General features: G+C 36.4%; 2 protein-coding genes across 5 annotated transcripts in view; one reads left to right on the forward strand and one right to left on the reverse strand.

The window, feature by feature from the left end:
• si:dkeyp-113d7.10 (zinc finger and SCAN domain-containing protein 16) overlaps positions 1 to 25,151 on the reverse strand; it is a 97,889-nt gene that overhangs the window by 46,246 nt on the left and 26,492 nt on the right. The window lies entirely within an intron of this gene.
• The window catches only part of stx1b (syntaxin 1B), a 51,513-nt gene that overhangs the window by 3,073 nt on the left and 23,289 nt on the right, over positions 1 to 25,151 (forward strand). The window contains exons 2-3 of the mRNA XM_067426191.1: positions 17,066 to 17,140; positions 24,206 to 24,305. Of these exons, the coding sequence (XP_067282292.1) occupies positions 17,066 to 17,140; positions 24,206 to 24,305 (175 nt within the window). The remainder of the gene's footprint in view (positions 1 to 17,065; positions 17,141 to 24,205; positions 24,306 to 25,151) is intronic.

Consider the following 25,151-nt stretch of genomic DNA (forward strand, 5'->3'; position numbering starts at 1 on the left):
AATCCAAAATGAAAATGGTCATCTTCACACCTGTGTGACTTTCTTTCGTCTGCTGAACGCAAAAGAAGATATTTTCAAGAAGGTTTGCTTTGGTGACTAATGGCTTTAATTGCATGGACCAAATATCAAGAAGTTTCTCAGAATATCTCTTCTAAAAAGTCACTAGGGTGAGTAAATTACCATTTTCCTTTTTGAGTGAATTATTAAGAAGCAGTCAGATGAATAACCTGTCGGCCTGTCATGTTTGCCAGACCCAAGCTAAAAGCCGAATAAGTTACAAGATATGTCTGGATGTTGTAGCTTGTTAGTATAGGCTCAGTGTTTAAATATTGAAATGTTCTGACTTCTGAGAACACTGAATATTGGATTGAAAATAAAAGTCATATTTAGATTTTGCTGAAGAACTTTTCTCCGATCAGAAGAATCACAGTTAGCTACAAATGGGTTTGAATATGCAAAATATGGGGGTGAATGTAATTTATTGTGCATCAAAATAAACAACAAGCAAGCAAAACCGCATTAAAATGCATGAAAATGAATAAATACCAATAGAATTAAGTTTGTGTTTGAAGCCACTGACTCTTGTTGAGTGATGAATACAGTATGGTATATAACGAAATTTGTTTCTTTATTGTAATATATTTTGTAATGAACATGATATCCAGACTATTATTTGGTGTACAACCACAGGTGTGGTCTGATTAGACAGTTGGCAACCTAATACCTAATTTACTCAGAAGCTCCAGGAAGGCAAAGACTCTTTGACATCACATACTGTATCTTGCCCAGTTTAGTCCAGAAAAGGAGAGGTCAGACACATTGTGCTAACTGATACTAAATGAGTGCTAATTGAAGATACAATTCAGCTGCTCCAGTTATGACCAAGAACTCAATGGCATACTTGATTTTTCGCAATCCTTGGTGCAGGTGTAAAATAGTTTCTCAAAAAAAGATTAAAATTAATGATCAAAAGTGAACACACCGAGATAACTATACAAACATCACTTGTTTTTGACAGTAGACATTTGTGTATGTCCAAGCAAAACAGCATAATAAGTTGCATTTTATTTAGCGATTTTACTAGAACAAATGCAGGGAATGTCTAAACTAGAACAAACATAATGCTTAAAGTAATAGACTTAAAAAGGTTTATTTTTATTTTTATGAGTGGGCACACTTGCTAAACAGACAACCCCTAAAACAAGCGCTCATTTGTGGCTTTTTCTGAGTTGATTGGTTGCCTGTTAGCTACTCAAAAAGATTTTTTTTAGAACGTGTGGGGTATTAATTCTCTGGACAGATGGAATGGAAGCAGGGAACCCCGGTAGCCGACGCGACACACAGAGAAAGTATCAGAATGATAAGCATCGAGCAGCGCTACAGCTGACTGCAGCAAGAGCTGAGCTCATGGGGAAAGGGAACTCAGTAGGTGTCTTGTCAGCCGACGGGGCCGGAACAGGTAGATAATAATTGGCAGAGAAAGGGAGAGTGGAATATACGGCTACATATGTGAAGTTGGACGCTGCCCAACAACAGATGCAACAGATGGGTCAAGATAGGTCACGGATTTGGCTGTGTCAGTGGGAATAGGGAAGAATGAAGCACTGCGGGCATGAAACTGCAGTGAGGTTATAGGGAGGGAGGTGGAATTTCCCCAAATCTCAGATAAGACTGGATGGAAAAATGAGGTAGAGTGGAGAAAATAAAAAGGGATAAGCAGTGGTGGCCACAGGTACTGTAACAGATGGAGGATAAAGGAGATGCATTATAAAGACATTTGATTAGAAGATAAATGAAGGTTTAATGATTTAGTTTTTAGGTTATTGCACTAAACATACACTGGGTAGATTTGCTGGTGCACAGGAATTGGGTAAAACTGCTTTGTAAAACTGTAAAATGAATTTTGAGCACTGACATTGCACCGGTAGCTTAACTTGATTTGGTTGGCTCTTTCTGCATATAAAAATCTCAGCGTGAGGATGCTCAGAGATTATACTGAAAATACTACAGACTTTATGAAATTGTTTGTGATTTGTAACTGTGTGGGAACTGGGGCTGACAATAGTAATAGTAGGCAAGTAGTTGAAATGGTTAAAGGTTTAAATGTAGTTGAAGGACTGCCAGAGGGATCTTTACAGACTAAAACCAGATTTAGCAGAAAGGTTGCACTCTAAAGAGGGAATGCACGGGACGTCACCGTCGCCCTGAGTGACTGCAGTTATGCCCACTGAGTCGCAAAAAGACTGAGCGGCAGCATTGGCTTTCAGCGTGAATGCTGCGAAAAACATGGCTTAAATGGGATTGACGGTACAAACATATACAAACTGTATTTTTACAGACTGCTGAAAGCTACAGAAAAGAAAAGCAAATGGATCGCTGCAGTTAACAGAAATAACTGAACTGAAATAACAGGCAGTGAAGCATGGATTTGCAGTTATTATTTTATCTCAACATATAGAATATATATATAACCCGGATTTAGACCTACCTATATCGTATTTACAAAAAGCATTCAAGCATTTGAAAATGTTCGTTGTATTTTCACAGCGTTGAAATCAGGCTCATATAAATGTCAGGAAACAAGATTCCTGGCTGCATGTCAATATCCATGGATAACTGGATGTTAGGTAAGTTGTAAGGAACACTATATGGAGTCCAAACTTTAGTTTAAACTGATAATCGTTTGGTGTACCCGTACCGTGAACGTTTTCACAGTTTTTCCTATTAAATCCATTCATGCTGCAGTCCTTCTGCCACTCAGTCCAGCTGAGGAGGCGTGTTCCGGCGGGAAAGTGATGTCGAAGCATGAGTTGACTAGCACACACTTAAGTGGCACTTTAATCCTGAATGAAAGATCTGGGTTCAGTCTTGAACATTTCTACAAGATATGAAGATATCTGCTAGCATGTTGGCTTGTAGTATTATAGGCTACGTCTGGCCACATTGGGTTCACATAATACATTTGATTTCTATTTAGATTTCTGAAATGTCCATTTTTAAGGATACCATTGCTTATATAGTACATTAGTAACCAAACACCTAAAGAATAATGCAGTTAAATTTGTATGTCATGGACAATATATATTTTTCCATTTAAACAATATATTTTTTTGTGTGTATCAAATTGTTATGAAACATGGTCAGTCGGGATTTATGAGTTATACAGCGACCCCTGCAGGTCATCACATTAACTGACCACTGGATATAGCCATATTAGGCTTTCTACTGAGTTGGTTAGTTGGATTTGGATGATAATCGTAAGAACTAAATCTAATTTCTTAAAACGTTTAGTTTCTTTAATGACTTTACGGACAGTTTTATTAGTAATTGAATAATAATTTAACTAGGAGATCTTAAACATGATGTCAATTTTTAATTACAATTTTGCAGTTCTTCTGATTCAGTGGTCATTAGATTCAGACTGATAACTCGTGAATTTCTGATTGTTTTATTTGTGTTGACTAATTCAGAACCAGCTTAATGAGTCACTTAGTAATTTATGAGTCAAGAGTTATTTATTTACAAATCAGGCAACACTGCTAGCTAGCACTGTGTGTTCGTGAAGACAACGGAATAGAGTGCTGGTTGTCTAACTTTTGCACACACATCTCCCTCTCTCTCTCTCTCTCTCTCTCTCTCTCTCTCTCTCTCTCTCTCTCTCTCTCTCTCTCTCTCCCATCACAACAAATTAAAATGCAGTCACACAATTCAGCTTAAACATTTCTTTTTGCCATGTTGCTGTAAGATTCAGAATAGCAGTGCAGGGAACATTCAGGATACTTTAGAACTAAAGTTTGATGTCTTTAGGGTGTGCTCCTCTATAGTTTCTCAAATTAAGACCAGGATACATAATAGCATCCAAGGAAGGGTTTAATCTGTCGTTTACTCACCCTTATATCATTTCAAACCAATATGACTGTTTTTTTGTCCCAATCACTCTGCTGTTTTTTCAGTGATGTGCTGGTTGCTCTTTTCCATGCTGTTACAATTAATGATGCTTTCAAACTTCAAACAATAACGCAAAAGCACTGTAAAGGTGTCATAATAGTCTTACATTTCAGTCTGTTCTTCAAACAAAGCTACTGTATGATTTCAAAGACACCAGCACATTCTTCAAAATATCTTTTGTGTTCTACAGAAGAAAGTCAGTCATAGAGGTTTGAAACAACACAAGGGTGAGTGAATTATTTTGAATTTGAATTTCTGGCTGGCCAGTTCCTTTAATCTGTCTTAACATATGGGTGGGCGCCCACTGAAGTAATTGGATTTTTTCTTTCTTTTTGCGTATGGTTGCTTCACCATTAGCAGTCTTGACAATTACTGAAGAATTTGAAGAGGGAGGTCCTGTCAATAACTGCATTAGTATCGATCCATTCTTTTATTGATCCATTTTCCTTAATTTTTGGGCTTTTGAAGAACTACAGAATTGAATGGTAATGCAATTTTTGAAATATTGACTCTAATATCATTAAGGTCAAAAAAACCCTGACTATGGGAAAAGTGCAAGATGAATATAAACTGAAGTTGCAGATGAACAAATGTTCACACGACCTTCTACTGAACTACATTTCACTCACATTTTTGCTTAGTCATGGTGGAAGTAAAGCACCGATTGCCTCATAAAACACTGTGCATGAACATCTGTCGAGCATCATCCATGATATTGCATCTGTAGCGTCATTTTTCACACCATGTAATGGAAAATTCATAATAGACCAGAATAATCTTTTGTAAGCAATGCCAAGCGTCAACATCGAGCAAGTTAGACTGAGGTCAGGCTGCATGGGCTTTCGACTTCATTAAGACTGAATCACAGTTTTTCCTTTCTGACCAGCGCTGATTTAATTTCTTTTAGTCATGCCCACAAAATGCCGCCTTGATGGGTAATTTCAATAGATCGGCAAGATTTGCTATGATTTAAAAGTGTCAGGGATGGATTTATGCTTTAAATTGACTGCGGACAGTGAATGAGTCAGCTATTTTGTTGTTCATTCTCCAGTGGCTTGCTGTCATTTGAACCAGATGCTTATTTTTCATACCCGAGTCATTATTGACTAATGTGAAAAGGCAGTGGCTATTCCAATGGGAAACAGGAAGCGTTTTTATCAGTACTGGTATGTGGGCGAGATGTCGGTCCCAATCACACCTTTTGGTCTGATTTTACTCACATGAATGTGTTGTTTCATGATTTGTTGAAACAAGCTGACTTATATTAAAGACTTTCGTGGACAAGTTTAATATATTATTTTATTCATTTTAAAGCTGTAAGATATGAACTTGTTGTGCAGCCCAATAGTTAAATAGTCCTTTATTCTTTTGATTTATGGTCTTTTATTTAGGTTTGTTCACATCTGCCTCAAATGATTTCTAATTGCATGAGGTTACTCTAATGACCATATATATGCTTTTAGTTCTTTGACAAAGGACTCATCAGCTGTCTATTTAGTTTCTTGTTATTAGCCTCGGTTTATAGAACTGAACTGGGAATAACTCTGTCCCTTGGGTGGAAAGGAGAGAGGGGACGTCATGCCCAGACAACACAAAATACACACTATAATGAATCTTCCTCATCTTTTATACTGCCTGTGTTTTGTTTTTACAGCCACAACTTTTCCCTTAAATTCAAGGTTCCCTTGAAGGAACTTGGTGTTGCTAGACATGATGCAAAATGTAATGTCGTAATTATACATTGCATTGCCATAATTAAGCATAGAATCTAATCAAATTATCAATTTAATGTGATTAAGGATAAAGGAAAACATGTTTTGCAAGAACTATCGCTGTGCTATAGGAATCGTATTGGTTACATGGCACATGCAATGTGATTCGAAAACAACAATCAGGCTAATCATAATCTTTTCATCTCTTAATAATATATATATATATATTTTTGCGTATTATATTTTCTACAGTTCTCAGGAATGCACATTATTTGGTGTTGTCAGACATAATGCAAAATGTAATGCCATTCCTTAAATGTTTTCTATCCCAGAATGCACCATTATATCGAAAGAATCCACGGGTTGAGCAGGAATGTGATTTACTTCCACTTTGGACATATAATCACATTTTCCACCACTTCTCGCGGTTCCTCATGTTTGTCAACAGAAACTAATGTAGTATTATGAGGCTAAAGGAGGTTACTGTCTAATGCTGTAAAGACTTCTGATGCCTGTGGCCAATGGCCATCCTCAGCGCAGATGGGCCAACGGCAGGGATGCAGGATTATGACACTTCTGCATTACCCCCACACCTGATTTTTCACCGCATTATTTTGAGAGAACCCGGCACAGATTCGAGTGAAAATTTCAGAGAGCCTGCCGTATCTGCTATAGTGAAGGTCCAGGTCACCTGCTTGGAAGGAGATACTTTTTTTAAATGTCCTTTTCCGGTGACAACTTATTCCGCATCATCCCCCCTCCCCCCATCACTCTCTCTTTCCCTGTGGAGGTCTGTCTCTCTCCCCATCCCCCTCTCATTGCACTTTCCTGACCCTCCCCCTACAGCTGCACACTTATTCCTCTTGATTCTCCCTGCCACACACTCATACACACTCGCTTTCGCATCCTAAGCATACTCACTATTGCTCGATCCCTGCCAAGGGCTTTTTTTCCAATCGCAGTGTGGGTAAATAAATCAAAGTATGAAAAAAACGAAACTGACACACATTCATTTCAGTGGAAGGCACCACTTAAGCAATTCAGTGCATTCTTAAACTTATCAATGTGGGCAATTTATGTGTCAGAATTTTTTTTTTGGTTAATTAAAGAATAAAATAACTAATAAAACTTAGCAAAAATAAGAATTTCATAAGAGGCATATTTTATGCACATCTTTTTATCTTTTTTTGTTATTATTAATATTTTCCTTTAAACTATAGCAGCATTTCACGCCTCATATTTCAGCTTTTTTGGGAGTGTGAAAATTTTGTATCATTGCTGAAGCTATTATTTTCATACTGTATATTGTGCAAGTCAGTTATTAAAAATAAGATATTTGGTGACATAAAACAATGAACACATTTATACAGCTAGATACATAAATACCCAAATCGTGTTTGTATGTGTGTTTGTATTCCAATCACTGCGTGGGTACGACTATGCCTGCAGTATATTGTGAGGACAGTTTTATTGCAGGGACAATGTCACGTCCTCTCTGCTGCACACCACCCACCAGTCTTTAACACCGCCAATAAAAGCAAAATGGCTTCCTGTCTAGTTATGGTACAGCTAGTTTTCAAAATATACCAGTAAAACCAGTCAGAAAATGTGAATATTTCACTATATTTGTTCACTAGGTGGGATATAAATTCTGGGCAACTAAAGTAACGCAATTGACGCAGTCTAGCAGAATCTGCTCAGTAGGATGGAAACTAGTAGTGACAACAAAGTCAACAAATTATATTTTATCTTGACAGCATAAAAGGCAGGCCCTGCATAATTTAAAGGTAAATATCAGTGTATGATCTGAATTCATATACTCGGACTAAGTTCATGTAGCTTAAGTGGTAGTGCATGATGCTGGCAATATCAAGATCATGGGCTCGATTCCAGAGGAAGGCAAGAACCCTAAATGTAATGTAAGTCACTTTGGATAAAAGCATCGGCCAAATGCACAAACATAAGTTGTTCGTCTCAGATGTTCTATGTAGGCAAGTCAGTTACCGGAGCTAAATACCTCCTGAGGTTCATGGTGAATTAGGGCAACAGTGCACCAATGGGATTTCTCATAATCTGATTCAGAAATCATAATAGTACCAGCTGTACAAAATAAGTAAAAAAGGCTATTTATTCGACAAATGTTCAAATGTAAATGGAACGATATTTATACAGCCATTTAAGTATTGCAAGTAACTTTGCAACTACAAGTCAACTTGTCGTTAATAGAGTTTTATTTTACTGTCTGCTTAGCATCTGCTAACACTTTATTTTGATGCTCCCCAACAGGCTTTCTACTGGCTATAATTAACTTTGTAACTACATGTCTCAACTTATTCTACTAACCTGAAACCTAACACCCAACCATATAACTAAAACTCTAATGAGGGCTGGTTGACATGCAGTTGAAAAGTTACTTAGCTAGTAGAATGTCTAAAGTGGACCATCGAAATAAAGTGTAACCCAATTTTAATAATAAAAACAAATGTTGCTCCTCATCCTCATGCCCACGTTTCCAGCTTAAAGGCCAAATGCAATAAGAATAAACACTTTGTTGCTTTAAGTAGTTTGTCTTTTAGCTTTAATCTATATATGCTAGTCTAGTTCAAAATGTGCTTTTAGAAGATTTATGCATTTTAAGTTCTTTTATCCAGCTAATATTCTTGTAGCTCAAACAGTGGCGCATGGGACTAGCAGTCCTGAGGTTGAAGAACCAATTCCCAGGGAATGCATGAATAGGTAAACACGTCTGCAAAATGCATAAATGTAAATGTTAAAGCACAGACTGAGAGAGTGGTCCAAACATTAGACTAGTGGGTTCATATCCAACTAGGGCAAATGGAAAAAACTAGTGAGCAAATTTGACTTATCTCTTTGACTCAATGTCTTTTGACATGGCTTAGCCGATATTCAAAAATGATTCATGAGCAGTATGTCTCCATACTTTGTCTCCATGAGCTGAATCATCAGCATGTAATTTGCCACTGGTCTCTTTCTCACCTGGTTTCACAGACCAGACCTAAGCCCAGATTAAAATGCATTATTGAGCTGTTTTAACTAAAAGCAACATCTCAAAATATGTCAGTGCCATTGTTTTGTCTCAAGATGCACACCAGTAATGTTTTTCTTAAGGTATGTTTATAAAAGACACTTTCATGTCCTAATTAAACTAAGGCCTAATGAAACTGGGCCTATATGTTTGCTGGTCCACATCCCGATCGTCATACTTCCTTTTTTTTCATTAATTTTTTCTTCCTAAGCCATAGCAGGTACCTATGCATTTGACATAGGTATAAATATTAAAACATATGCTGATGGTTGCTTTTCCTAAGTATCTTTTGTCCTTACTGTATTAAGATGGGTGTTAACTAGTGGGCCACTGATCTGTTCTGATTGGTTCGGAGAGAACAGAGACAAAATGCTATATAATTATGTACTGTTAGGATATAAATAACATATTTTCTTCTTTGCTATGGGTGGAAACGATGTAAAAACTATGGAATTTAGAGCACAAATTCCTGTTTTAATTGGTCGAAGATAGTCAAATTAGATTTTATATGCTTTGCTGTAGTTCATCTATTTACAGGCTTGCCACTATTCTTATGCCATGTAAATGATGTTGGATGTTGTTGGGCCTACACAGTTCACAGTAATCTACATACGAGTAGTATTAGAAATTCTAAATGAGAAACTTCAGGTCACACACAGTCTTGATTCATTGTTTTTGTTACAGTTGTGAGGTCTTTCTTTGAAAATACCAACACAATAAAAAAAAAACTGTCATAAAACATAAGCACATAAGTGAGGGAATCTGCATATTTTGTCTCTGTGGCCTGTACTGTACGAGTATAAGATTAATTTAAATAATTTAATTTCAAATAAACATTTCATGGCCATGTATTTCGTTAAGTAGCCCTGTAACAACCAGTGTGATGCACAGTTATATACGGTCATTATGGCAAAACCCTCTCAGGGTGGTACAAGACCATATCCTGATCACCCTTGTTGGGCTTTATTCTGAGATAATGGCTTCTGATTGTATAATATCCCTTACTTTAAATCAATCTCCAGCATTTACTGTTCACCCAAATAGACTATAATGACCTTGGGTTGCTTATGCTGTAGTTTTGCAGAGGATCTGTCATAAGCCTGGCAATGAGTAGATGTGACATATCCCCAAGCATACAGTGGTGCTCTTTTTAAAAAGAAAAGCCAATATATTGTGTGAAAAAGAACACTATAAGGGTTCTTTAATATTATATATATATATATATATATATATATATATATATATATATATATATATATATATATATATATATATATATATATATATATATAATCTGCCTCAAGAATGGCTTGGTGTTCACATGACCCTGCTATATGACTCTCTCCTTTGTGTGTAAAAACATATATGACTAGCAGAATGAATTTCATCTAAAGATGTGTTTTTTAAAAAGCTGGGCTATTTTAAGTTGTGCAACGCCCCAAAAACAGCATGAGATGCAATACAAAGGCCAAAATGCAACAGCATGCTGTCAGCACTCCAACTATAGCAAACTGCTAAAAATATAGAAATATCAAAATATAAATTGATATTAATACAGGTATATACAGAAATATATCATTCAAAAGTTTGGGGTCAGTGTGATTTTTTTTATTTAAAAAAAAAGTAATTTTATTGAACAATACATTACATTTGACATTAAGAAATATGTATAATGTTACAAATATTTCAAATTAATGATGCATTACTGGATTTTTGAATGAATGATATCTGAAGATTCATGTGACTAAAAATAGGAAAAATGAGGCTGAAAATTCTTGCCATTACAGGAATAAATTACATTTTATATAAGATAAACCTAAAAATGTAGTAGGCTATTCTGTTGTTTGATGACTAAATATATTATACATCTCCATTCTGTTCTAGTCATTTCCAGGCTAACATATTTTGAAGTTGTACCAAATATATCTCTTAAACAATTCTCTAAAATGTCTCCCCTTGTTTTAGCAGAGAATCTCTTCTTGTCACTCAACTACAAAAGGGATGAAAGCAGATATGAATTGTTTATTGCTGTCCCACTGTGACCCTTGTCTAACATCGTAGGAGATTTATCGTCTCCAAACTCTTCCCCCAGACCTTATCTGTGCTCTCCAGCTTTGTAGATACAGAATGTGGCTTCCAAAAAAAAAAAGGCAACAACATTTGCAGAATCTTCCATCATCACCCACACACTAACCAAGCTGGTAGGAGGCTTCAGTGACACAATTCAAAATCCACCAGGCCTCTCCTCCTTCTCGTGCTGAAATCTGTTGCTATAGAATTATTTGTGTGAAGGTCATTAGCGACTGATATTGCGGTACCGTAGACATACAGCACAGGGGACCAGCGGTAAAGCCACTCCCCGTGAAACCAGATGCTGAGGGGGCAGGGAGGGCAGGGCTCGGGAAGGGAGCGGCCAGATAAGGAGAGAAGCAGGCGAGTAAACATTAGCACGGCTGATGAGACAACACAGAGGTCGCTTTCTGTTACTATTTCATTGTGTTTTGACATACAATCCTCCTGTCACAGAGAAATGCTGGTAGCTAAAGCAGGAACGCCTGGCTAAAATGTTGAATAAGCAATTGTCCGTAAGCTAAAAGCATCAGACATTCACCTTTGCTCATGGGGGAAGGGACTTTATTCCCATTATCTGATGACGGGAGAGTGAAAATAGCCTCTGCATGAATTAAATGATGTTAGCTGGAGATAGACAGGCTGATGCATCAATCACCAGACAGGCAGACAGTTATGTCTAGAATAGCCATATACTGTGGACATATTTAAAATGAAAAACGTTCAGCTCAAAAAAAAATAGCTGGTTATCAATCACCTACATATTCTTGTACGAAATTGTGTGTGTGGGTGTGTATGTACACTCACCTAAAGGATTATTAGGAACACCTGTTCAATTTCTCATTAATGGAATTATCTAATTAACCAATCACATGACAGTTGCTTCAATGCATTTAGGGGTGTGGTCCTGGTCAAGACAATCTCCTGAACTCCAAACTGAATGTCAGAATGGGAAAGAAAGGTGATTTAAGCAATTTTGAGCACGGCATGGTTGTTGGTGCCAGACGGGCCGGTCTGAGTATTTCACAATCGGCTCAGTTACTGGGATTTTCACACACAACCATTTCTAGGGTTTACAAAGAATGGTGTAAAACATCCAGTATGTGGCAGTCCTGTGGGCGAAAATGCCTTGTTGATGCTAGAGGTCAGAGGAGAATGGGCTAACTGATTCAAGCTGATAGAAGAGCAACTTTGACTGAAATAACCACTCATTACAACCGACGTATGCAGCAATGCATTTGTGAAGCCACACCACACACAACCTTGAGGCAGATGGGCTACAACAGCATAAGACCCCACCGGGTACCACTCATCTCCACTACAAATAGGAAAAAGAGGCTACAATTTTGCACAAACTCACCAAAATTGGACAGTTGAAGACTGGAAAATGTTGCCTGGTCTGATGAGTTTCGATTTCTGTTTAGACATTCAGATGGTAGAGTCAGAATTTGGCGTAAACAGAATGAGAACATGAATCCATCATGCCTTGTTACCACTGTGCCACGGTGGTGGTGGTGTAATGGTGTGGGGGATGTTTTCTTGGGGATTGTTTAAATGCCATGGCCTACCTGAGCATTATTTCTGACCATGTCCATCCCTTTACGACCACCATGTACCCATCCTCTGATGGCTACTTCCAGCCGGATATTGCAGATGTCACAAAGCTCGAATCATTTCAAATTGGTTTCTTTAACATGACAATGAGTCATTGTACTAAAGTGGCCCCCACAGTCACCAGATCTCAACCCAATAGAGCATCTTTGGGATGTGGTGGGACGGGAGCTTCGTGCCCTGGATGTGCTTCCCACAAATCTCCATCAACTGCAAGATGCTATCCTATCAATATGGGCCAACATTTCTAAAGAATGCTTTCAGCACCTTGTTGAATCAATTCCACGTAGAATTAAGGCAGTTCTGAAGGCAAAAGGGGCTCAACAACAGTATTAGTATGGTGTTCCTAATAATCCCTTAGGTGTATACACACAACCACTAGTGCCAGTCATAAACTTATTTGTGAAGACACCATGTTTATATTAATTTCTCCAGAGCACCAACAATTTTCCTCCATTTATTGACCAGTGTGATGGATGAATAATGCATTTTATCCATATATCCATATCTACTTTTAAATAGAACACTTTATAGTCTGGCCAAGCCTGCAGTTTCAAACAGAATAAATAATTACTTTTGACTACTTTATTTATAACTGTCCTTTTTATAGACATAAAAGGTCCGTAAAGGGATAGTTCACCAAAAATAAAATTTTGATGTTTATCTGTTTAGCCCCAGGGCATCCAAGATGTAGGTGTTTTTCAGTAGAACACAAATGAATGGATTAACTCCAACCGTTAATCATGTCAATGGGGTGTATTTCTATGAGAGTAAAAACACGTAGATATACAAATCCTTATTAAACCCTGCGGCTCGTGGCGACACATTGATGTCTTCAGACACCAAACAATCGGTTTCTGCGAGAAACCCAACAGTATGTTATTTTTTTACCTCATATAAGACAAATCCAGTATTCCCAACGCCATTACTTCCGCCGGAGAAGGTCCAAACCCGGCGCGAACATATATATATGCATGCTTTATGCAAATGTATGTTTATTATTAGTGAAACCATATAATACTTATTCAATAATAATCAATAAAACAGCATGAAGACTAGATATGTATCAAAGGTCATAGATGTTTATCAAAGAACTTGTTCATGTCTCTTAAGCCTAGCTTAAAAATTCAGAATAAGCAGGGATTTCTCTCATTTTTAGAATATAAATAAAGGTAGTATTACTGGCAGTTTAGTTCAGAACAAGGCACAGTTCGTATGAAAAACTGGTAATGTGAAAGCTGTCATGCGGACCTGTGAGCACACCAGTACCACACCATACCCGGAGGATGTCCATATTCCACGAGTAGGAATATAGTGTGGCCCCTTTAAGAGAGGCGCGCTCTCTATTGGACTGCCGATATTTTGCGTGTGCGCGCCGAACTATGCCTCAATTCACATGAACAGAGAAAGGAGCATTCTTGTTCAGAAGAGTAACCTGTGCATTCGTTTTAGCCGTTGTAATGCATTTAGTTCAAAATAACACATGTACTTTAAGTGGTGATGTGTCAGTTATTTACCTCAGACATGAGCGAGAGTGAGCTTCAGTGTATTCACGCATCGCGCTCGGACTGCAGAGAATGTGCTCAATGTAAACAGACTTTTCTTTCGACCTGGTGTCTATGGTTAAACAGAAAATATGGTAGCTTACAGGCAATAACTGCACTTTTGGTTTAGAATATTAATGCAGCCATATCACCCTGTAGCCCAAGACTGGTTTCCCACTGTGCCCATTGGCCCCTGTCCATCATGGCCTCCTAATAATCCCCATATAATGATTGGCTTCATCACTCTGTCTCCTCTCCACCAATCAGCTGGTTTGTGGTGAGCGTTCTGGTGCAATATGGCTGCCGTCGCATCATCCAGGTGGATGCTGCACATTGGTGGTGGTTGAGGAGATTCCCCCCTTCTATGTAAAGCGCTTTGAGTGCCTTGAAAAGCACTGTATAAATCGAACGCATTATTATTAAAATGATAACCATTTTCTTTCCCTATTAATGTTTGCTGCTGCATCCTTTACGTCTATGGCTTATCCAGATTTCTCCAACTACGGATAAACAGAAAATGCGCGCTGCGTTAACGCGCATTAATAAATTTAGTGCCGTTAAAATAAATTTGTGTTAATGCGTTAACTTTGACAGCCCTAATATATATATATATATATAATCCTCATTAGTGCTTGCGCAGATTGGTCAAATGATGCATCTATGTACACACATCTATGATCATGCTGTTTTGACCTTCTCTGTAAGATACTGGAAGAGGTTCGTCTGATATGAGGTAAAAAAACTAATCGTTTTGTGTCTTAAGACACCATTGTGTCGTCATGAGCCGTAGGGTTTAATATGGATTCTTATGTCTATTTTTTACTCTCATATAAAAACATCCCATTTACGTGCAACAGTTTGAGTTAAAAATCTAAATTTGTGTTCTACTGAAGAAATAAACACACCTACATCTTGTATGCCTTGGGGGTAAGCAGATAAACATTACATTTTCATTTCTGGGTGAACTATCCCTTAAGATGACATTAGACAAATATTATTGCCGCTATTTACTTGGCGCTTAGTTTTAAATGGAATGCATTACATCAAGTCGGACAGTCGTGTACAGTTTTAACCACACAAGTTGAAACATTTGAACGCATCTGAAGGTCAAAACAAATATGACTGTGCAGCCCTCATGAAACTCGCCAATGGAAACTAATGATCTCATGCCAACAGTTTGGTTTACAGTTCAGTCATAAGCAATTCTTCTGAAAATAGCAAGCATTTGGGAAACCCGTTTCATTTTTTTTGTTTTCAATAACTGCATTACTTAACTGTTTTTTTTATTTTATTTTTCATTATTTACTTATTCCATTTAAAAAAAAACATGCCCTGTTTTTTTCATCAGGATGAATGTAATATCTGCTTTCGGGTTTATTATATTACAGTTCAAAATACAGTATATTAAGAGCCTGTCTGTGGTTATGGTAATGACTCACAATCCTCATAAAAGCTGTATTAGTTTCATTGGCAACAATCATTTCAGAATATTGTCCAAGAACTGCTTTGTAAATATTAATGATTAACCGCTAAATATTAACAAGTGCCCATGAAATCGTGTTCCAGTAAACATGATTCCAGCTCACCCTCCTGACTGTCACTATAATCTCTGTTTTCTCTTTGGACATAGTGGTTTCATTGGTTGGGAAGCAGTTTGCTTGAAATGAAGTGCTATTAGTTCCCAGTAAAGGTGCAGAGTGTGGGACGGGGGATGGTCTTTATGGCTACACACACAGGAGAACGTCCTATTCCGCTCAGTGTGGATTGGCCGTACATCTAATCTGAGATCGCCCTCCAGCTATCCCCAATTCTCATACCAATATGTGAACACAATCAAACGATCTTTTAAATGTGGCACCGTGTGCTCATCTGAAAACATGTGATTTGCATTAGTTTATTAGGCTGCCCTAGTTTATCATATATGAGGAATGGAGAAGCAGTCTGGATGTTAAAGACCCATTTGCTGTGTGTTTGGGCCATTATCTCACTACTGTGTTTTTGGTTGAGATACTGAGTGAACCCACAAAAAACAGCAGCAAAAAAAAATGAAAATTATTTTGCATTGATGGAAGAAATACTGATTAAAGGGTTGGTTCACCCAAAATGAAATTTCTTTCATTAATGATTCACCCCAATGTCGTTCCACACCCGTAAGACCTCCGTTCATCCTCAGAACACAGTTTAAGATATTTTAGATTTAGTCCGAGGCCTTTCTGTCCTTTGAATGTAAGTGTATGCCCACTTGCTGTCCACGTCCAGAAGGGAATGAAAACATCATCAAAGTAGTCCATATGTGACATAGTTGGTTAGTTAGACTCTTTTGAAGCATCAACAATACATTTTGGTCAAAAAATAACAAAAAAATTGGACTTTATTCAGCATTGTCTTCTCTTCCGTGTTCCTCAAATAAAGAATCAAACGGTCATGATTCAAGATTCGGATCGCGTGTCAAACTGGCAAACTGCTGAAATCACGTGACATTGGCGATATGAATCACGAATGAATCTGCTGATTCGCGACCGTTTGATTCTTTATTTAAGGTTTGAAAACAAACGTGGAAGAGAAGACAATGCTGAATAAAGTCGTATTTGTTGTTATTTTTTGACCAAAATGTAATGTCGAGGCTTCAAAAGAGTCTAACTAACCAACTGATGTCACATATGAACTACTTTGATGATGTTTTCATTCCCTTCTGGACGTGGACAGCAAGTGGGCATACACTTACATTCAAAGGACAGAAAGCCCTTGGACTAAATCTAAAATACCTTAAACTGTGTTCCGAGGATGAACGGAGGTCTTACAGGTGTGGAACGACATTGGGGTGAGTCATTAATAAAAGAAATTTTGTTTTTGGGTAAACTAACCCTTTAACACTGATGTTTACTGAATCTTTAGTATGAACAGCTATTGTCGTATTACTCATTTGTATGTGGCTTTGGGTTAAAGCATCAGCTAAAATAATCCATGTACAAAAATACTATTTATTGTAGAGGTACATTGTCCAACATTTAATTGTATTAGTTCGCTCTGTGCTTGTCCAAGATTAGGCCAACATTATAAAAACGACAATTTTCTTGGATTGAGATAATCAATATATTCTAAGTGAATTTTTGTTGTTGTCATTTTTCTTACAGGCTAAGGACAGTGACGATGATGAGGAAGTCGTTCATGTCGACCGAGACCACTTTATGGATGAGTTTTTTGAACAGGTAAGATTTATCTTAAGGCAAATATAATATCCAGTGATGATTTATGCAGATTTAGATTATTTGATTTGCTCATCAAGTTTGGTTTATATCTAGCTGAGTGCTGCTGTCTTTAATGCAAAAAAAGAGACAAACCAATTACTCAAATAAAATTAAATACAATTACTGTGTAAATTTTAGATTTCAACTTGAGGCTGAAATACACCTGATTTATGCATATAGGCATTCTAGACACGCGCGCCGGTAGAATTAATATACAAACTATCTTCATATAGTTAAAAATTATTATTACTATAAATTTTATTATTATAATTATTTCACTAAAAGTCTATAAGACAACTACTTCCAGTTTGTCAGGAACCCTCTATATCCATGTTTTGTCATTTTATATATATTTTTTTTCAGGGTATATACAGCAATCCTTAAGTTAAATTTACTACTTTTTAATGCCTTTTTTATTACCTTCAGAATATTTTTAAAACCATCACGACACTGAATTGTAAGTGTTAATCAGCGACCTTTCTATTATTTACATAGATTTTGACATATATAACATACAAAAAAGAATAGATTTAGAATCGACACCAGGAGGAAATCTGTTACAAGTTATCATTCAGACACAGTAAAACAGATCTCAACATTCACAAAGGTCGGTTAAGGAGAAGCATTACTGCATACACATTTGATTTCAATTAATAATTGGTAATTCAGCAATTAAATTATTTAAACAACAAAACCTGAGCCAAATATTACATTTCTATAGCTGTGATAAGTTGTTGATTTTTTTCTGTGATTAATCGCAATTAATCGCAATAAAAAAGAAATGTTTAATACTTTTTTAATATATTTTTTATATAATAATTTCACTGTTAATCAAATTAATGTAGAAACAACATAAAGAGAATATATTTTAAACATTTGTTTAAATGGCATATTTTTATGAATAAAGGCCAGTATTACTGATATTAATACAGCTACTTTTTTTACATTTATTATTAGGCTTCAAAAATATAACAGTTTTTAATTTAAGTAAACTTAAAACAATGCTAACATAAACCCATAATAAATGTCATGTTTACTCCTGCCCTTCCTGTCTTAACAGTTAGGAAATATACAGATATTTAATAAAGTTATCAAAGTTATATGCAGTCTGCACTGCATAAAATATAAATGAAATAGTTAATCCTTATTGAAGCTACAAAAGTTATTTAGTCAAGAGCAGCGAGTCATTTTCTCTGTTCCCTTTGTTCTTTAACTTTACTGACAGGAAGCTTTATTGGCTGCTGTCCCTTTAAGAGCAGACAGACACGCGGATCTCACGGTCTGTGGATTGCGCCTCATTCTCTCACAACTCTTTTTGTTAATTTTAGACTTTATATAAATCGTTTAAGATTGCTCTTATGAGGACAGTCGTTGAAGATATGCCTTGAAGCAAGTCTAAATTAAAACGTAAGCCAGCCACTTTTGTTGAGCGCGCAGTGTTCTGAGATGATGCCGAACGACCGCTGAATATGACGTCAGCATCAAACATACGTTGAGACGGAGACGAAAGATCTTTGATTATGTGCCCAGATATGCTAAAGCCCATATTTAAACAAACTAACGCAAACGCAGATAGAATTTCAATCAGAATAGGACACCTGATAGTCTGAAAAAATAATACCTAATTTGGAAAATAATAATACCTGAGACCACATTTAACACTTTTAATGGCCTTAAATTTGACAATTTTGATATTTCACTTTTTAAAACCCCGCGGACACCCTGTTTTTTCATAAATGTAATACTATTGGTCACCCTTTACATCTGTCTGTGAGTTTTGAAAATGTTTAACTAGGAATATATATATATATATATAATAACCGGAAGTCTCGGTTTCCGAAAACGGTTCAGGTGCAATGTATGCGCAAAGTGCTGGGAGCGTATCCTTTAATAGCAAGCGACACACCCCATCTTGGAACTTCGGAGACGGTAAATCCGTTTACTTTAGCAAGTAAAGGAAAAATGATGAAAGAGAGAATAGATGAGTGCCACAGGGCTCTTACCAGATTTATAGTGAAGGCTTACATCCTTTTTCCACTGTTGAATCACCATGGTTTAGGTAAGTGTTTAGGCACAATTACCTTTGTAATGCTGAATTACTGTTTATTATTTACAAGCTCAATGAATTACTATTAAATTAAATTACTATTAAGAACTGAATTACTATTAAATTAATATACAACCAATTAATAAATATAATTTATAACTTGGTTTTATTCAGAGACAGAGAGAGAAAATGTAATAAGAGTAAGACAATTTCAGAGGTGTTCATTTGAACATATTTATTTTAATTTCCATAAATTCCATATGGCTTAATTAATACTGGAATATATGTATAGTACAGGACTTTTTTGACATTGCCAACCTGTAAATTAATCTGAGAGCAAATAATAAACACGAAAAGGATTGTTTAAGTTGTGTATTGTGCCTTTTTCCTTTACCACTATTTGTTTAATAATTTTAATGGAACCGGAATCAGAAAATTTCTCACAATTCTCAACCCTATATATATATATAAATAATGATATTGTTATTGGCCTGAAAATTTGACCAATATATTAAAACCGATAAATAATGTATAATTTCCTTTAGTTGAAACTCTTCAGATGTTTGCCATGATGTTTTAAATAGCTTGAAATATGATTGAAATCACTTCAAAAAGTTAAATAGTTAAGTGTTACATGTGCAGTGCAAAGTCTGTCATATAGGCTACAAAATTATAGTGAGAACATTATAATTCTGTGTGCTTGGGACAGGGCTGTGCTTTGGAATATGTCCAGATCAGTGCATCCCTATTTTTAACCAATGAAGAAGAAAATAAAAGAGCTTGTTTCTACTTCATTGTCTCTTCAAACTGCTGGTAAAACCACTTTACTACAACCCCTTGTTTGCAGTGGATGGGTAAAGAACTGGTTGTTTAAAAAAGCATTTTCTTTTCTCAAGAAACAATATAGGCCAGATTTTGGCATGAGACACAATTCCAAAAAAACGCAAATGGGAGTTGAAAGTTCTGAGCTTAATCTACTGGCGAGGCGCAAATTACAGAACACAGATGCAGCCGGATCATTTCCATAATGACCAACGCAATCGACCAAGAGCAGTGCAAATTAGTGTCTGGTTTAAGACATGCTTTTTTGGGGTGTTAAATGGCACAAATACCAGTAAATTGACGAGCACAAGCCTTAGTAAATCACCTTCCATGATTCATTTAAATATTCTCCTCCCATATATTTTGTGTCTGAAAGGGAAACTCCTACACATGCAATAAGGTCAGCCACAAAAATAACTATCCATGTTAATTATTCACTGCTTGTTGTAAATCCTAGTAGTTTCTTGATGGCAAAAGAGGGTTTGCACTGGCGCAAGTTGTTAGTAAATCTGGCCCTGTATATAAAGACTAATGTTTTATGTATGAGGAGCAGAGAAGTATATCTTAGTCTAGCATTTGTTGTCGAGTCATAGCCAATGCTGTCTTAAATAACCCGTGTATAGCACTTCATCTTTTATAACATGAGATTTTGGCCAAATGACAACAAACTAAGCGCCCACATAGCTACAGTAAACTTTATAACCTGCAAGTTGATGAAAAGTAAGGCAATGCACTCATTGCCATGACGGACAAAATCACGACATTCACTAGTCAAAAACTTGTAACTTCATTTGAGCTTGATTTGTATATGATCTGTATATACACCCTTAAAAATAAAGGTGCAGGAAGAACTAAAAATGCGTTTTCACAGTAATGCCATAGAAGAACCATTTTTGGTTCCCTAAAGAACAGTTTTGTGAAAGGTTCTTTAAAGAACCATTTTTTTAATAACCATTTTATAGTCTAAAGAACCTTTTTGCACTACAAAGAACATTTGTGCAATGGAAAGGTTCTTTGGATATTATAGGTTCTTCATGGAACCCTACACCCTGCCAAAGAACCATTTAAGAAACTTTATTTTCAAGAGTGCAGTATATGATAATATAAAATTCGGTCTGACAACTGGGTGGGTTTTTTGCGGGGGTGGAATTGTTTTTTTTGGTCACAAAATGAGGTTAATACGACTCTGAACACACTATCTGAACAGATTTTAAAATACTATGCATAACAATTGCTGACTTTGTAATTGGTTACAGGGAAAAACTCGGAATCATAAAAGTAAACGCATACCAAATACTACCGGACTTTCACGTCTTTCCAAACTCAACAGACTCTCAGAAACACACATCTCAATGACAGAAGATGCATGACAACAATTAAAACAATATGCATTTTAAAATCCACTCAAAATATTAAATCTTTGATAACCTCTGACTGGATGGAATCAGCCTGAAGCTAAGAAAAAAAATGTTTACACTTTGTGAACCAAGAAAAGTTGTGTAGTGTTTTCCAGCCTTTAACTACTTTGACTACTTTGAACCACTTGCATTTGATTTGTAATGGAAACTAGAATCTACAGTAGTGACCAAGTGTTGACCAGAGGGGATATTAGTTAAGACCCTACAAGTTTGAATATAAGGAAAATATTTTATATATATTTTTAAATATGAAGGAAAAACAAAACATTAAAATTGGTTAAGGTATTTATATGACGAAATTATATGACAAAAAATAAGGCAAATTACAGCTACAGGTGTTATTTTACTATGCAAAAATGGCATAAATAAGCTCACAGGAAAACGCATACATTGACTACAACAGACTCAGTTACTAATAATTAGTTGGTTCTCTCTTGTTTTTGTATGTGTTCATAAGTTCTTTGTGTGACAGCCTGGCCAAAACTTATGTCAGAACAATTTGGCATGTTTCATTGCGTTACCACAAATAAAACAAATTTACTCCAAGCACAACTTGTGCTTACAAAATCTTTAAACATAAAAAAAAAAAAAAAAAAGATTTATATGGTGATACATATTGTTTATATAGCATTACAGATATTTTAAAAGCAGCTTTACAGTGATAACAGGAAAATTATAAATTTCGGCTGTTGTTCAGCTAAAGTCAGTTCAGTGTTGATTCAGTCTCATTGTAAAGATCATCAATTAATAAATTAGTTAATTTCATCTATATTGTTGAATATTAAGTGTCCCCAACTAAGCAAGCCAGAGGCGACAGTGGCAAGGAACCCAAACTCCGTCAGCTGACAGAATGAAGAAAAAAACCATACTGTACCATACCATACCATACTTCCATACTGTTTTTCATTACTTGAAAATAAGGAAGCATAGTTATTCAGATTTATGCAGTTCACATCTTAAAGCAGGTTAGTTCCTGCATACTTTCCTCCAAAAGGTGAATATTGATCGCAAATTAACTTCTACAGCTAACATTTAATGTGACAAAATATACCTGTAATATGAATAAAGAAATATGCATAGGCGGAGGGTGAACCAACTTTAGGGTAAGGCTAGATACGATTCCTCCTTAAAAAACACATTTAAATAGAATGTTGTGAAATAGACACATAATAATAAATAATAAAATATGTGAATAATATATAGCCTAACCATTGCCTTACCTAATGCAGAAATTTTTTTCTTCAAATTCTGAATGGATTATAGCCTCGGAAGCGTTTATAAAGCTTTATAATCATTAAGCTGTCACTCATCTTAATTCATTGCAATCTTACAAAGTTCTGCTAATCGATTAAGCTGACTGTGTACAATGATTATTTAGCCTACATAATGTCAATTTTTTTTGTAACAAGTCAAATTATAATGACAGGATTTGAGTGCGCAGATCTCAACACTGAACAAAAACTCCAGCGTTTTGAGTGGTGAGGGGAATCTAACTGATTGGCTATTGCATTCAAGAAATCATCAGATATGTTTGTGATTGGCTACATTGTTCAATGCTGCAAAAATGCGTTGTAAATAGAAAAACTTATTTATATTAGTTTTGACGCTATCAAGAGCTCAATAATTAAATCTGTTTATGTTTATTGGTTTATGATGAGAGTATTCGCAAGACATACTCTCAAGGCACACAAACACATTCTGTCCAACAAAACTCTGTGTTTCAGCAATTATTAATCTTAATGCCTATGATTGCACATTGCATTCATTAGCTCAACTGAGTCGTGTGCAACGCTATAAAACTAAAAAGTATGATGCAACATGAGCAGATCTAAATCGACACAAATCGTCTCGGTTAAGTATGTAACCCTCGTTCCCTGAAGGAGGGAACGGAGACGTACGTCGGAACTGACCAGCGAATTGGGATCTGATTTCAGAGACCCAATTCATCTGTAAGTTCCGACGTACGTCGAACGTGATCGACTGAAAGGGAACAACATTTTCATTTCACGTTATTTCTAAACTTAGTTTAAATGTGCAGGGGCATTTTTGGCTCAAGCCCACGTTCATTTTTAACCCATGGCCAGGGGGAGGCTAAAGCTAGTGTTATAAAATCCACGAGTGAGCGAGGGTCCGCGTGAAGTAAAAACTGTCATCGGAGAGCGTGTACGTGACCTTACTGCGCATGTGCTGGAAAAACAACATGGACTTAGAGAGAAGCTGTGTGAAGAAGCCCGTCGCTACCCAAACCTCTACACTCCGTTGTTAAAACAATATAAAGACATCCAGATGTGCAATAATTTGTGGAGTAAAATTGAAGTGTGGAAGTGTGCACGGCGATCTAATGCGCATGTGTGGAACACATCGCCCGGACCCCATCATACACCTTCAGTAGTTTAAATACAAAAAAGTCCGAATTGGTGTATAACCTGGGCTTAAGCCTTCCCCAGCCTTACACACGCTCCGCCTATGGAAATATGATGAAAATTTCTTAAATGTTTTATAAATTCAATCTGAAATATATAATATGTATATTGTAAATAAACATTATTATTATTATTGTATTATTAATATAAAAACATACTTTTCAAGCTAATTAGCCAATTACTTTCTCATTTTCTCATATTTCTTTACACAGTTTCACAATATGCAAGAAGTCATTTAGATTTAGTCCTCTTTCATATATTTGCAAATGTCACCATATTGATTACGGGCATCATTTAATGCATGTTCTCCTGACAGGTGGAGGAGATCCGTGGCTGTATTGAAAAGCTGTCAGAGGATGTAGAACAGGTCAAGAAGCAGCACAGTGCCATCCTAGCAGCACCCAACCCTGATGAAAGTGAGTTCCACCCATCAGTTTTATCCAAAATACTGCCTCAGCGTATACACAGAGTCTATGAAAAAGCATTCGCATTCATTTCAATGTGGTTTAAAAATCTAAATTCTGCCTCTAGAATATGGTTATTTTTTCAGAACACTAATAGGAACTGTATGTGACACTTCATCAGTGAGACGTTCAAGCATACAATAAAAAAGTGCAAATTTGATGTTTTACCTCCCCCATATCTGCCTCTAGGATCTATCCATTTGCACACAAATATAAACCACACAGACACACTTTTGTGAATGCATATCTGTCTCAGGGCAAGATGACAAATTTTTACATTAGCTTTCAACACCCACGTTTTCAACATTAAATGTGATGCACTGTATATATTTGCATTGTCTACTATACCGCTCGGTATTCATTTACTCATGTTCATTGCATAAAATGGGGCGTTGAGTGATACTGTTCCTTTTACACAATCCCTGAAAAATGCATGCATATTCGGTCACAATGCAGGAAGGTTGTGAGGGGTGCAAATGCGATAAACTATTTATCGTTTTTTGGAAAGCACCAGCTCCATGACTTCACTGCAGTTGTGTGGTAAGATATATGAGCTCATTGGTGAGCCTGTTCAAGCCTTTCTCCAATACCTTGCATTTGCGCCACCCACTCTACAAAAGAGTTGCCACATTGCTCCAAGTGTTTATTAGACCCATCCCACACACCTCATAGTGCAGCAGCCCACACTGCATCTATAGGAGCTGTTTCTTCAGTTCTCAAATGTTGCTAAAAAATCCTGCTCACCTCATCTTTCCCCAGCAACAATATTCAATTACGGGAAATGTCTGTGAGTGTTTG

The sequence above is a fragment of the Pseudorasbora parva genome, chromosome 19 (assembly GCF_024679245.1).
Source record: "Pseudorasbora parva isolate DD20220531a chromosome 19, ASM2467924v1, whole genome shotgun sequence".
NCBI lineage: Eukaryota > Metazoa > Chordata > Actinopteri > Cypriniformes > Gobionidae > Pseudorasbora > Pseudorasbora parva.